At 34.2% G+C, this 16,438-nt stretch overlaps 1 protein-coding gene across 1 annotated transcript in view; it reads left to right on the top strand.

The window, feature by feature from the left end:
• Positions 1–16,438, top strand: part of LOC149413424 (retinol-binding protein pinta-like) — a 46,673-nt gene that overhangs the window by 2,194 nt on the left and 28,041 nt on the right. The window contains exons 2-4 of the mRNA XM_089645001.1: positions 3,159–3,334; positions 3,780–3,996; positions 6,578–6,770. Of these exons, the coding sequence (XP_089501127.1) occupies positions 3,159–3,334; positions 3,780–3,996; positions 6,578–6,770 (586 nt within the window). The remainder of the gene's footprint in view (positions 1–3,158; positions 3,335–3,779; positions 3,997–6,577; positions 6,771–16,438) is intronic.

Raw genomic sequence — 16,438 nt, 5'->3', positions numbered from 1 at the left:
TTCTTTGTAAAATTTTTTTTTTTAGCTAATAATTTAAATTTTATTTTTCGGAATAACTTTATTGAGTAAAACCTCAAATTGTAATATTTAATTATTGAAGACAATATTAGCGATTTCTAAACGAAAATCTGAAACAGAAAAATCAAAAAAGGATACGGTTACATCGTATTGTCTTCAAAAATTAATAATTTAACCTTTGAATTTTGCACGGATTGAACATGGTCGATATTAGTTTTACAGGAAAATCCCCATTATATATTATATACTAAATCATTCGAAACATTTTGATGGAGTAAGGTATTGTAACTGTATTGTAGCTGTACTCAAAATATGCACTACTTAATTTTATAGAAAAATATGAGTACCTACCTTGATGAACAATACACCTACAATAAAAGACGAAATCTTCAAATCTACTAAACATTCCAAAATTGAATACATCTTTCGGCCAGAAAAACCACTATTTCCATGCTATAAAATTATATAATGCCCTTCCTATTGATATTAAAAACATCATGGATATAGAAAAGTTTAAAAAAGACATCAAATTATGGCTAACTAAACATGAAGATGAGGAAATCATTAAATTTATGAAGTAACCCCAACGCAACCTTCAGACAACAAACATAAATACTTTTTGCCTAATTTATTTTATATTTTGTGGAAACCAACAAATAAGAAGATGAGGAAATCATGATCAACACACATACAACAACCTACAGTCCGCTGTTCCCAGTCAGGAGGACTGAGAACAAACGACATCACTTTATATTTTTATTTTACATATTGAATCTTTTTTACTTAACTTTATATTGCCGTTAAATAAAAAAAAAATAGTTTTGAATTCAATATCTGATTCGCGTCACTGCGGTAGAGCTAAAGGTCAATCAAATCTCCAGAAAAGTCTAGCTGACCTTGATAACATGATATTATAGTGGACTACACTACCGGAATTACCACATTGAATTAGCACAATGGACTATGACTCCTTTTTTGTCATAACCTTGAATTATTCATAATATAGCATTGACTTTAAAACTGAGGAAAACTTTGTCAAAAACACAATTAATTAAATAAAAAAGCAATATCGACTCATGACGGTTTTTTGACTTGTCCATTTTTCATTAATTTTGTATATTTATTACTATTTTTCACAATACGTGTACAGACCGTTTTAATATTAATCAGTTGAAAAAAACTTACGATACTGTAAATGTAAACACCGACGGCCGGCATAGTCCAGTGGTAACGCATTGGACTGCCATTCCGAAGGTCGCGGGTTCGAACCCGGCGTGCGCAAATAAATTTTATTTGATTAATTTGTGTTATTTCACAATTAATTAATTAAAATAATATATAGTATATTTGCAGCACGTTCCAGAGTGGAAGATACTACCAGTATCGCCCTGGTGTAAGACCACCATTCAGAATTGAATCGTTGCTCCAAATGGCTTTAGCCGTGTTTAGTGACTAGATCTGAATAGCCAGGTACTTCCCCACCTTCCTCTTTCCCTTACCCACTTACCTTCAGCCTCACAACATCCCCCAATTGAGGATGCCATAGTCTCACTGGTTCCAGACGGGGGCAGTTGGGACTCTTGTGAGGTATTCACTATAAAAAATAAAAAAAAAACAAAAACAAAAAAAAACACATAAATTTTTTTTATTAATTATTTCTTATCGATTCATCATCTCTCCAAAACAGAACTTTGGTTAAGAGAATTTCATGCATTCGGAGCAATATAATGAGGAACTGCAATCCATTTTTAAACAATAATGATCTTCTAACTTACACAACTGTATTTATGTTTACTGTTATAGTTAGTTTTAATAACTAACTCCCTTAGTCTCTCAAACAAAGCATCAAATCTATGGAAGTGATCGGTGGCGTCACCAGTCACCTAGGTAAAATGTTAGCATCTCGAACTCAAGGTTAATTCACAATCAACTTACCGGGTGGCGAATGAAATCTGCATCTCGAAAATCATCTTTCAGCACTGGAACGGTGATCGTGGTGCGGTAGCACTCGTTATTTTAAATTGGATGTCGATAAAATACGTATTAAGGGATTATTCCGATAAATAACCGGCGATAGTATACACATTGGTTTTGACAGGACGAACGTTTTTTGTGCGATTGTGCGGCTCACGGCACTCCGCGGTTATAGCTGACGTGTGTGAATTTAAACTTCAGAGTTATAAAGTTAAACTACACAGCCGTGTGCTTGGTTAGCACACGGCCTGTCAAAAGCAAACGGCGTGACGGAACAACCAATTTTGAGGAATTATACCTAATCTTCTGAAAATAGAAGCATAGCAAAAAAATCGTTACTATTTAAATTTTAAAAAGGGAGGAGTGTCTGTGACGGGCGGCCATACTGGATACTAGGATACAAATCTACAGATTTTTGCAGATTGATCAAATTTTGAACCCTTTTCCAGCAAAACGAGAGGAAGATTATTATCTAGGTCTAATTTAAAAAAAAAACTATGTGTGAAGCCCGAATAAAAACAAGGACTTGAGTTGATCTTCTATCTGTTTATACAAAGAAGAGTGTCTGTAGATTTGATTTAAAAAAAAATCCACAGTTTATTCTGAAATTAGAGAAATTTTGCTAACTTGACCATCTTCTATCTGTTTATACAAAGAAGAGTGTCTGTAGATTTGATTTTTTAAAAAAATCCACAGTTTATTCTGAAATTAGAGAAATTTTGCTAACTTGACTTGTAGGAAGGTCACTACCTACATCTGATTTCGAAATATTCTACTTAAAGCCCGGGCAATGCCGGGGACTTCAGATAGTTCAAACTAAAGTTGTTTCCATTGTTGCATTTGAAAGTATACACAAATAAATTAATGCAATTAAAACTATATTTTACTCATTTTCTGTTTCGTGTTTCATTTAATTTAATAATAATTATCTTCAATGATACAATATTAAAAACATTATCCAAAAAAGTGATTCCAATTAAATTTATGAATATAAAGTTCGTTTTACCTTTACCTAGTATCGCCCTGGTGAGAGAATCGCAACGTTGCGGGTTTGGTGACCAGAACTGAATTCTATCCTCACTACTTCCAGCCTCAGAATGTACCCTGATTGGAGAATCCATAATCTCACTGGACTTTTCATAAAAAAATAACGTTTTTATTCCCAGGACTAAACTGGAACTTCCAAGCCTCGACTGGCAAAAGCAGCTGTTTGGAGTAACAGATGATAACTTCCACATCCTTACAGACCTTTACAAGGTGTCCCAGGCAATGCTAAAGGAGAGTGTGAAGCTCTTCTTGGACTGGTTCGAAATGCAGCCGCACTTTCCTAATATATTGCTCGGTAAGAATCCATTTACTGGCATTGGAAAAAAGCCTGTTAATGTTCAGATACAAAACCCTTTTAAAATCTGTTAACTATGTTCCGGTTCCGGTTCAAGATGGCGGTCATGTTATATATTACCTTTTTATACCTCTAGAGTTCGCAAGATCATGCTTCCTACTAGGAGCAGTCAAATCGGAAGAATCAATATTATGAGACCTACCTGCCTAAATAAATTTCCACAAAATAATAAATTATAAGTAAGATAGTAATATTTTATATCTTTGGACAAATTGAATAATTGCTTTCTTGAAATATAAAAAAACCTTACATAGAATGGTTTATAAATTTTGGTTTTAATTTAGTAAATAAGAGAAAATTAGAAGTATTTTTTTTGGACGCGAGGACTACAGTTAACAGAAATACTAACAATAATATTTTGCCATCTGTTGTTTTCTAATTCCAGATGAAAGGATGGTGAAAAGAATCCTTTCTGTGAACAAGTTCAGCGTGGAGAGGTCCAAAGAAAAACTGGATAACTTTTTCATGGCCAGAAATATCATGCCAGAGTTCTTCGAGCTCCGAGACCCCTGGAGTCCAGAAATGTCCAAAGCCATAGATTCAACAGATTGGATTTTTATACCAAAACTTACTCCTGAGAATTATAGAGTGCAAATCGTAAGGTAAAAACAAATTGTGTTTTTTTATACTGTAAGGCGATACTGCTTTCAGGTTATCCTTATTATATTAATGTGTTGCTAATTTTGCGTGCATAAGTCTCTATGGCACTGCAAATCTTCGGGAAACAATTTATTTTTATTTTATTTTATTGATTCATGATTTAGAGAGTACATGTAGTTTTTTGTGATATTTCACCCTCCATGCTAGGGATGACCCTGTGTTATGGCGGGTGAATGTTACAGTTTGCGGACATAGAATCTATACATTACTATAATATAAAAAATAAAAATGATGTAATGCTAGTTTGGGTTGCAAGAAGAGGATGGAGAAGTTAGAGAATTATAAGAAGATGAAAAATTTGTGAAATTATTAGTTAATAGAACACACTAATTAATTATGTACATACTATACCGCTAAGTTAGGGAATAAGGATATATTATTATGTTTTGTCTGAAAGGTGATTAAATTGATAGAGTGTAGAATAAATGGGTATTGTAGTTGTGATGTATTCCGTGTGTAAGGATCCATTTCGTAAATTGTTTTTTTTAAAGGAATGGGGTTGACTCACGGTTTTTAGGTTTTCAGGGATATGGTTAAAGATTTTTGGAGCTGGGAAGAAAAATTGTCTTTGAGCTGACTTGGTATGTAGTGAAGGTAATTTGCAGTGACCGTTGGTTATTGTTCTGGTGGTGTAGTTGTGTTGTAAGAGAGTTTTGTTTTTTTTTTATATTTGAACAGAAAATGTTTTAGCGAAAATTTTAGGTGGAGTTGTCGTATGTTTAAGACCTTATACTCTATGAGGAGTCGAGTGGAGGGGTATCTTGTCGGTCGCTTGTTATCGAAATTAATGTTTTTTTTATAATAATTTGTGTGTATTAAACGAATAAAATATTTTTCTTGACTTTTACTGCTGTTTTCCAAGTTATGAAAACGATTTCTCATCACTCACTTTTTAAGGCAATTTACTTAGAGGCAGCACACGACCTAACCCGACGCTTGACAGCTTAGTTATAAAACTACAAAAATCGAAAGTACTTCGAGGCGTTGTCCCCAGAGACATTGTAATAGGCGTTGTCCCCATAATACAGAGATCCTGGGTTCGATTCCCAGTGGAGACATCACCTTTGTTATTTTGTTGTGTCTTTATTTACTATAGATTTCATTAATATTCATTAGAATCATCTTATTATTTAATGACATATTAAACTGATGAGTACAACCCTCAAAGTAATTAAAAGATAAATTATTCCAATTAAAATTGAACAGAAAAAGTCAAAAAGTGTCCAATAAATAAAAATCAAAAACGCTTATTCGAGACTCTATCAAATTCTTTACAAGTTTATAATCATTCAAAAAGATAGTGGCAAAAAAAGGATAAATTAGTTGCAAGATAATTTTGTTAATTCTGAATTTAAACGATAAAACACTACTATTTTCCAATGGGTATTTAGATTTTTTACTAAAACTAGATATTTTCCAGTCCTGTAAATTTTATATACTTGTGTAAAAAAAACCAAGCAAGTTTTGAATCAAAGCATAAGCTATTTACTTGTTTCTTCTTGGGAATAATGATAAATAAGTAGTTATGGTTCAAATATTGTTACAACATACCGTCAAATTACCCATTTGGTAACACATCAGATACATATTTTTTTCATTATTTTTCAAATATGTTGTGTTTTATGTAGAATTGCTTTATGTTTGTGATTACTCTATGTTGGCTTCACTCAAATTCAAATTGTAAATCTCGCCTCGTGACGTTGATTTTTATGAGAAAAGACGTGATTTATGTATAGTGAGATGAAATACATAGATAAAGCATTTTTTTATTTATAAAGAAATAACAAAATTAATTATTAGATACTTTTGAGATTTTCACCCCCAAAAGTATTATCGTTATTAATTTGTAATTATTATACATTGTTACGCTATCTCCTTCTTTAGAAAATGTTTCGAATAACGGTACAATGTCCATCATCAGGGTGGATGTGTAGATTGTGGTGTGTATGTATGCAGAAGTGATTCCGTGTTGGAAAATAATAATTTCCTTCAGGGCCTGTGTCATCTTTGGGGAAGCTGTGTGGAGGGATTTTTAAGGAAACAAAGTAGAGGAAGTTCTGGGAAGGTAAAAGGCACGAGAGTAGGGCAGGAATCTAGGGATCAGTATGTACAGGATTGATGAACGCACACATAAATATATTCCTCCAATGGGTGGAGAGGTCAAAGGCTTAACCTGGGCACCAGTTGTAGGGCCAGTATTCCAGTTTGATAATTAAATTAATAGAAACAACGGGGCTAACCTTAATAGTTCTTGGGATCTAAAAACAAAACTGATCATCGAAAACCACAATAATTTATCTAATTATTTTACTGTAATACCGGCCCTAAGAGGATAAACACGTGCAACTTGGTATAGCTTGTACAAACATGTAATAAACATTAACCATATCTTCACATGTACCTTGACGATGGAAACTGTAACGCTGTCCGAAACGTTGGCTAAAAAAGAAGGAAGCGCAAGAGGGCAAAATAACCGATAAATTAATGATTATAAAGTTAATTATTTGCTTACATATTCCGCAGACTAAATCCAGATGAATTCGATTCGTACGTCACCTCAACAGGCTTTATGGTTGGCTTCATGGTGGCTGACGTCAGGGTGCACCTGGACATAGCCGTCGGGGACATCTTCATCTGGGACTACAGTAACTTCAAATTCAGCCATGCCATCAAGACTAGCCCGGCGGTATTGAGGAAGGCCATGTTTCTGACAGAGGTATCTGGTCTCATTTATTATTCTTCTTCCTATATTTCTATTCATTCCTCTTCCTAATCTTCTTATCGGTGAACCAATCTTCACGCAAAGATTTTGTAGTGGCATTCCTTGCATATCTAGTGAATTTAAAAATTCAGTTGGATAATTTACTGCTTCGTTTTCATCAACGACAGTATAGATTAATTTGAAAGATATCGGTTCACCTGGCAACGATTTTTTTATCTGAAAGTTAATTTTTCGATGCCAAAATATCACGTTCAATGAGCCAATTATGGTTCAAGTAATTATTCAGTATGGCCGGGAAAACACTGTTAATTAATTGATATTTTGTATGGTGACCGGATAAATCATCACGGTGATAATTCATCTTTATTAACTGGGTTAAGTAGTTTTTTTTTTATTTATTTTTTTATTGTTTTTGTGTTTAGTTCGTAGAACTCCATTTGATTTTTTTATAAATTTAATTTAGATTAAATTTGATAATATTATTATTAAGTTCTGCAAGTGTTTTAGTTTTTTATTATTGTGACAGCTGTTTCGGCTTACAAGGCCATTTTCAAACTGTGGTTAGTCCACATTGAGACGACGTATTTATATTATTTCAAATGTAAATTTTAAAGGTGCATACATTGATTTATTACTGGTTACACCGATGACATGATCTATTGTTGGTTAAACCAATCTATGTTTTCCCCTCAGTAAATGGTAATGAGTTCTTAATTATTTACTAATGACTTTATTGCTATGAATTATTTGGGTGCCTTATACTGCTTGGGTTTTGTGAAAATACTGAGAAGTGGTGAGTAAATTATTTTCCGTACTTTATTAATTAGTGTTAAATTTGGGTCATTCGTTCGTTTATTGATTTCTTGACCCAAATTTAACACTAATTAATAAAGTACGGAAAATAATTTACTCACCAGTTCTCAGTATTTTCACAAAACCCAAGCAGTATAAGGCACCCAAATAATTCATAGCAATAAAGTCATTAGTAAATAATTAAGAACTCATTACCATTTACTGAGGGGAAAACATAGATTGGTTTAACCAACAATAGATCATGTCATCGGTGTAACCAGTAATAAATCAATGTATGCACCTTTAAAATTTACATTTGAAATAATATAAATACGTCGTCTCAATGTGGACTAACCACAGTTTGAAAATGGCCTTGTAAGCCGAAACAGCTGTCACAATAATAAAAAACTAAAACACTTGCAGAACTTAATAATAATATTATCAAATTTAATCTAAATTAAATTTATAAAAAAATTAAATGGGTTAAGTAGGTTAGGTTAAGTTAGGTTAGGTTAGATTTAAAAAAAAAATTTCATCGTTTCTAATGACCTTTTATCACTTTTTAAAGGTGTGTTGAATTTTCACTGTGTTGAGTTATCATGGAACCATTTTGTATTAACGATAGTACGGAGATTGTCGGAAAATTTGAGGCATTGTGTGTTTTGATGCGTTTCTATTTTACCGTTGCCAATATCTAGCATTTTTCAGAAAATATTTGTGCCAATGGATCATTATGCAATTGTACTAGCATTTTGATGGTCAATCAAACTTTTTCGACGCTTCGTCGTAAAAATTAGTGTTCTAAACATGTGTTAATATTATCGACATAAGTAGAGCGAGGAATGTTTGTCGTAAATTACCGGACAGTAAGTAAGCATCACCGAATAGTTAGCCATTCCACTTTTTTATGCTACAGTTTGTATTATATTTTTTTATGGTGACCGGATAAATCATCAAAATGATAATTCATCACATCTTTAAAAAGTTATATAAAGTCATGAAAAGTGATGAAACATATTTTTTTTTAATATGGTTCATCGTTTCTAATGACTTTATATCACTTTTTAAAGATATGTTGAATTGTTACTGTGTTGAGTTATCATAGAACCATTTTTTATGAATGTCTGATGACAGCTTGAGTGCTGAATGCGCCATTTGTCCACCATCTAACAATGTCTGATGACAGCTTGAGTGCTGAATGCGCCATTTGTCCACCATCTAACAATGTCTGATGACAGCTTGAGTGCTGAATGCGCCATTTGTCCACCATCTAACAATGTCTGATGACAGCTTGAGTGCTGAATGTGCCATTTGTCCACCATCTAACAATGTCTGATGACAGCTTGAGTGCTGAATGTGCCATTTGTCCACCATCTAACAAAGTGGCTAACTAATGCCTAACAATTCAATTGCCACTTTGCTGCTGCGAACGTATTTTTGCAAGGATAAGTAATATTAAAAACGTCTTGCCGGTTCCGCTTGGAGCATCCATGAAGTAAACGTCGCCTTGTTTAGCAGCAACCATTGGCATAATTCTTTCATAAATGTTTTTTTTGGCAGTCATAAATGTATCTCAGTCAAAATTGTTACATTGTTCTTCTCGCTGCACGTCACTGTTAACTAAGTCGGCGGCCGGGCGATCAGGCGATGGCATGCCGTAATGCTTAAGTGACCAATTTGAAATTAGAATACACATATCCTCGATCAACACTTCAGTGTACATTTCTGGAGTGTAATCAATATTTGGATTATGGTTTGTTTGTCAAATTCCGTGCAGTATGTCTTCAGTCTTGTAGTTCGTGTATTTTTCACACAAAGCCAATGATTGTGTTGGATAACATGTCATCAATATAATTGCGAACATTTTACGAATGATATTTGCAAATGCTAAATCAGCAAGTGTCAGATCCCAATGATTGTCTTCTTCCAGCAATTGTGACTCGCTGCATGAATCTTGATATTTTTTACTAATCAAAATCAACAAACGCAAAAAGAAACATTCACGTTGTTTTGGGTGTACTGTGTAAAGTCATCCCAATGTTTTGGCGTTGAATACGCCTGCGATTGTTGGATGTGGTTCATATATCTGTGGAACACCTTAGAAAAATTATAGCATCATGGAAACGTTTATTTCAGCACCGTTTATTTCATTTTTTTTTCTATATGCGTAATACAGATGTCAATAGATTTGTTCATACCGCTATCTTTTTAAAGCTTACCCAACTTAAGTCCCTTTTTTCTTACATAAAATCCATAAAATCGCATTATAAATCCATAAAATATTAAAGAGGGGAAGAGGGGGTGCAAGAAAGTTAAAATGTGTGGTTGTATGTATTTTTGGATAAGAAGAAAATTTTAAGCCGAAACCAACCATGCACATTCAAAAAACTTTATTTAAATCGGTTGTGCGATTTCGGAGATTATCGTGTACGAACACAGTGACCCGTGATTTTTTTTTCTCCATATGTTAGGACATAACACATATGAGATTATATTATGTTCTGACCATTTTGATATTAAATATTTTAGAATTTTAGACACATCAAATTGTTCAGTCAGGAGTTAGTTTACACCATAGACATATGAATATTAGTAGACCTGCCCTAAGTGATTAAAAGCGTATTATCCCCACTCCCCATACCGGTTCCATTGGAGCCGGCTGTGCTCGCGTATGGCCTCAAGTGAAATTTGAAAACGTGACGTCATTATTCTTGTGCGAACTATTGTCGAGGCATTATCGGTTCATTTTACGAAATAACACGACAAAATGTTGACTTGTACTATGAAAACTTGTAAAAATAGATGTGAAAAAGAGAATAAACCCAATTGTCGTATTACATTCCATATATAAGCATTATTTTACTTTATTTTAAGCATATTCACATCGTATAATATGAATCAGTTGTTACTATCACATCGAGAAACGTCTGGACGCGAAACACAAAGCTGGTTGGTTGCTGGGAAGTAAATTATGAACATTTATAAAAGTGTCTTAACTAAATACTTAAACGAAATATTCGACTCTGAAAATAGAACCGAATTTTTTGCCGAATTTGGACTTCGCAAATTTGTTCATAACGTGGCGAGTAATTTGCGCTCCCATGTAAAAATGTCTATTCATTCAAAAGCAGATTTTACTTTTAAGAAGTAAATGGTGATATTATAATGCGAGATGCCTATTTACTGTCAGATTGATTTATTGACGAATCACAGTCAGCTTCACTCCCTTCGTTCTTCAACAGTTGATTTTACCCCTCGCCATTATCTTCTCGTCTATTAATTCCTATGTCTGTGGTTTACACAAATATTACTTACGCAAGTAAAATATTGTATTAATTTGTCAAAAACTGAGTTGTTTTACGGCCAAAACTATTTATTCATTTTTCTTATCTGCATGCGCAAATAAACTATTCATCGTAACAAGCGAAAGTATTTTTTTTTCATAAAATAATTAAATTAGCGCCATCTATGAATGAGCGGTTTATGAACAATTTTAAGTCCACCAAAATATATGAAAGAAAACCAAATTATCAGTATACTCATCAGCATATATTTGGTCCTTTGTTAGACAGGGTTCCAAATCCACTTTTTTTGTTCCAAGATATTAGGTGTCAAAGTTTGAATCACCGGTATAATACTGTATTTGAATGCCTTTCTTGAAATAATTGAGTTTTTATACGAACAAAAATATTTATTGAAATTCATATTGCGTATGTAATATGATATTTCGTCTTAACATTTTCAAGCATAACTTGCAAAAAGTGTGTTTTCAATAAATAATTAACGCCATCTGTGAACGCGTAGATAAAAACGAACGTCGTGTTAAACCTACGTATTTCATATGCAATTATAGAATAAGTGGGAATGGGGAATCTGCTGTAACAGTTCAACAAATACATGCTTAAAATATACTGTTGAAAGTATTCAAAAATACTAAATCTTTTTTATTTTTAATTTATTTTATTTGTGTACAAAAAAATTTACAACATTACAGATATTTTATCTAACTAATTGCAAAAGTACCATTTTCACATTCTTCTACTATCTAACTAACTAACTAACCATCACGCCGTTTCACCGCAGGGGTAGGCAGAGAAGACGGACCGCCAAACAACTCGGTCTTGGCACACACTTTTTGCCTCATTCACATTCATAAATCGTCTCATACATAATCTTCTATTATTCTGATTCTTGACATGGCCCGACTCGAGTATCTAATTCACTTGATCGCGTCATGTCTTCCTCGGGCGTCCCCGACTTACACTCCTATCTTCGCTCATTCGCTCTACATGCCCAAACCATCTTAGCGTCCCTTTCTTAATCTTACTCATTACGCTTACATCAGCCTAGCATTCTTTGCGGATCTCCACATTCCTCACACGATCAAACCTGGTCTCACCACACATACGCCTCAGGGATCTCATTTCTACAATACCGCGTATTCATAAAAAAGGTCAAATCACAATGCCATAAAAAATATTCCAGGTCATAAAACCACATTCGGACAGAGAAATTATATTTAATTATTGGAGACAATATAAGTGATTCCTAAATGAAAATCTGAAACAGAAAAAGATACGGTCACATCTAGGACTCAAACCCAGATCCCTTGCCTTGCTGGGGAACTTTCATCTGCATTGGGCACGGGTATCTTTTTCTGATTTTTCTGTTTCAGATTTTCATTTAGGAATCGATAATATTGTCTTCAATAATTAAATATTACAATTTCAGGTTCATTCATTAGTCAACATATTACTCATTAAATTTTATTTATTTTGCGACGAAACTCCACAACATCCTTCTCCTTGATACAAAGCGAATAGAAAATTTGAATGATTACAATTCAATAATAAAAACCTGGCTGAAAAAACATTTAAAACGACATAGAAAACTAATAAAACAGAAATGAATAACTGTAGTTCGCCTTAGCACAGGTCATCCTATTGAGGAGGACTAAGAACAATTTACTATACATATATTTAATATCATATTTTGTATGTACAATGTTGCAATAGTCGCTATAATAAAAACAAAAATTAATAATAAAATAAACAAACTGGTGTTGAATCGAAATACAGACCGGGAAACAGGTTAGCTAACCAGACTTCGATCTCCGCCAAATTGACCAAAGTCTATGTCACCGCGTAAATGCCAAACTACTTACTTTTATAATAAAATATTTTAATGAAGTCAAATGCTATAATTTTTGCTAAATACGCATTTGATTACAAATAACAGTACTTCGATCATAACCCATTTAATATCAACGTTTGAAACAGCTTATGATTAATATTTTTTTCTTACATTATAGAAGTGGATTAAGCTAATAATTTTTATTTAATAATTACTAAAAACAAAAAAAATGCCAAAGTTGCTTCTAAAATCACGAAAAATGGAATTCTTTAATGGCCTTTGCATTTTATTTCATATGTAGATACACAAATAAAAAAAACAACCCACGTCCTTACTAGATAATAATATATATAGAGATAATGCATTAGTTTTTTTCTTGTAAATAAACAATTTATTTATTTTTAAATGTGTTTTAAAAGACAATTTTTTTTAATGTTTTTTAAAACATTATTTTTTTGGTTTGACTTAGTATGGAACCTTCCTACCCAGGAACTGGAGTTGGCAACTCTACCAACATCGCCAAATGCAGCCATGCGAATGACATTACAGCAGTATAATATAGTAATTTATCTAATATTTACAATTTTATTATCAATATAAACTTTCGAACCTTATTTTTGTTGTTTGTTTTTGGGGTGTTATGCCGTGTTGCGCTAACTCCTTCTTTAGCCGACGTTTCGGACAGCGTTGCAGTGTCCATCATCAGGGCAGATCCGGTAGATCCGAATAGATACATCTTCGGATCTACCGGATCTGCCCTGATGATGGACACTGCAACGCTGTCCGAAACGTCGGCTAAAGAAGGAGTTAGCGCAACACTGCATAACACCCCAAAAACAAACAACAAAAATGCTTTTGGCCGTGAGAATCTAAAAACTTACTTTCGAACCTTAGTTTTTTGTTATAATTGAATTGATTGTGAAAATCTGTCATTAGAGATTTTGTTAGTATTGTTTAAAAGTTTTTTTTTTTGGAGATGTCAAAAAATCAATTATAAATAAATAAATATACTGTCGTAATGTCATACGATTTCAGAGAAATGCGAATTTGTCCGTGCGCATGTATGTGATTGCCACCAAGTTGATTGAATGCATTAGTATCGACAACGAGTAGTATTAGAATTTATTTATTAATTCATTCCCGAAATTAAAATAGATGTATCTAAAAATGAATCAGTTTGTACAGGGTTTCCAATAAGAGGTGTTATTTTGATATTCAATCGTAAAAGATCAATAGTTTCGTTGCTTGTGTGGCACTTAGCGCCGTCTTGATGAAAGTAAACGTAGTCCAGATCAATACCATCCAATTCCGGCCATAAAAATCATTAATCATCTCTCGATAGCGCAATCCATTCACCGTAACTGTTGCTCCAGCCTTATTTTCAAAAAAGTAAGGTCCAATGACTCCGCCGGACCTTAAACTGCACCAAACAGTCACACGTTGAGGATAGAGAGGCTTTTCAACAATAACTCTTGGGTTTTCCGAGCCCCAGATGCGACAATTTTGCTTGTTGACGAAGCCACCTTGGTGGAAATGGGCCTCATCACTCAAAATGATTTGCATTTGATTCACTCAAGTGAATTTTAATAATTTCAATGAGTTGTTGAAGCGTGTATCGTTCCATTTTTATTAATGGGGTAGTTTCTACTTGTCAAATGTCAAGTGACAGCTTCAAAAGTAACATCTACCGAAATAGCGGGCTATTCAAAATAACACCTCTTATTGGAAAAGCCTGTAGTTTGAGTATTTTGGCTTCAAATCTGAAAATAAGTTATTTATCAAAAGGGTCGAGCAGTTTCTTGTAAATAAAAATAATTAACACGTAACAAGATAACATTACAATTATATACAAAATAATGTAATAAATCACTTGATGACCCTCGGATTTTTTTCAATGAAATAATTAATAGTGCTGTCAAATAATGTTGCGATTTTTTTCTGACATCCGATAGCATATTTATAAACATTCAATCCAATAATATGACAAAGTCATTTTGGGATTTAAAACCAGTTTTAGAACAGGGGGGAAAGTTTTTTTGTTTTGTTAGCTCTTAGTTTAATCCGGCTATATCAATAGACCTACATAGTTAATATTGATGGTAGTTTTATTAATAATATTGTTAATTCTGAAATAAAATATAAGATCGACAAAAATTAGGTATATTAATTAGGTCCCAATGGTCAAGTGGTTAGAGGCGTTGTCCTGGTAAGACAGAAATCCTAGGTTCGATTCTTTACCTTTCGACCATTACCTTTTAATTTTTCTTTATCTTGTTTTGTTTGATGTATCGTTTAGATTTTTTAGTATTATCTTCTCTTTCAATATCATGTAATTATTTGAAAGAATATTGTACGGGATCTGTCAACCTGCACAAGAGAAAATAATTAACAAAACTGTAAAATATGACACCGGTACACATTCACCTTTGTCTTTTCGACTCTTGTAATTTGCTAATCTTTGAAAGCGTCTTGAAAAAGACGATATATATGTTCGAATTGTAATTTTGCACTTGAAAACGCCTTGATAAAGGCGGTTGGTTTTTTCTTAGTCGGTAAGTGTAGTCAGCCTTGGGAGAAGAAGTGATGCTCGCCGGTCGCGTTCTGGGGTGACGTCAGCAGAAGAGGTGGGGGGGGGGCAAGATGAAATCAAACACAGCGTATTTGTCCCAGGTAGCGAAGCGGGTCTAGTAGAGCGGACAGCAGGTGTTGACGGTTCCAGGGTCTGAGGCGAAAGAGGCCGGTACAAATGTGAGCGCTCTATTTATAACGCGCTACAAGACCGCGTATCTGGCCCGGTTCGCCCCTTGTCCGTTCTGTGTTTTAGGAACTTATTTTTTCGGCGTGAGTTTTGCCGTGTTATTACACGGACCAAGTTTATCTCAGAAACAAATGAATATTCTATAATATTATGCCTTATCTGCCTCTGTCGCCCTGCCAAAACCACGCTGTTGCAATATTCTTTATTTGGTTAAAATAAGACATTTTCTACAAGATAAGTCGCCAAATCTCTTTAACATTTTCAGAGTTTTGATTATAAGTACATATCTTACATACTAAAAGGTTGTAATTATATGAATATTTATTGGGAAAACATGTGAGCATATGTGTGTAAAACTAATTAGCTGAAATTATCTCCTATTATTACAGAAAAAGACTTGAAAATTTGTATTTTTTACAAATTTCTTGGATACACGTGGCCCGCTGAGCGGGTTTTGTGCTTAGCCAATCAGCGGCTGCGTAGCCAGAGTAAGATGGTTGCTTGAGTTGAAGCGAGACAACCGCCTTTTGGGTCCGAGCGATAAAATTTCCCGTTACCCGGCAGGGCAAGTTTTTTAAACATTAGTTTCCTCTCTGTAGGGCAGGTTTATCAACCCTAGTCTTTAAACGAAAAATGTTATGGATTTTTTTATGTCTGGCACGTTTGATACACTCCTCCCGGTGCAGTCGTGGCTGCACCCAGCCATTTAGTCGAGCGTGTCAGTTCTTCAGCGGCGGTTTCGGCTTCCGGAACCAGCAGTGATTAAGGCCGCGGTTGATGTTGGGGTAACCTGTGTTTCTGTTACGGTCATCGGCTCAGGGGTCATCGGGGCTGGCAGGATGACAGCGAGTTTGACTGCCGGTCGTATGTATACTCCGGACTGGGTCTGGACCCGGGCGATTCTGACTTGTCCGTCAGCGGCGGGCACGGCTTCAAGGATGCGGCCGCGTGGCCAGCTATTTCTGGGTAGTGACGGGTC

The sequence above is a fragment of the Hesperophylax consimilis genome, chromosome 22 (assembly GCF_061612785.1).
Source record: "Hesperophylax consimilis isolate HC1 chromosome 22, BYU_Hcon_1.0, whole genome shotgun sequence".
Lineage (NCBI taxonomy): Eukaryota > Metazoa > Arthropoda > Insecta > Trichoptera > Limnephilidae > Hesperophylax > Hesperophylax consimilis.
The sequence above is the reverse complement of the archived record's forward strand: the minus strand, read 5'-3'. Positions and strand labels throughout refer to the sequence as shown.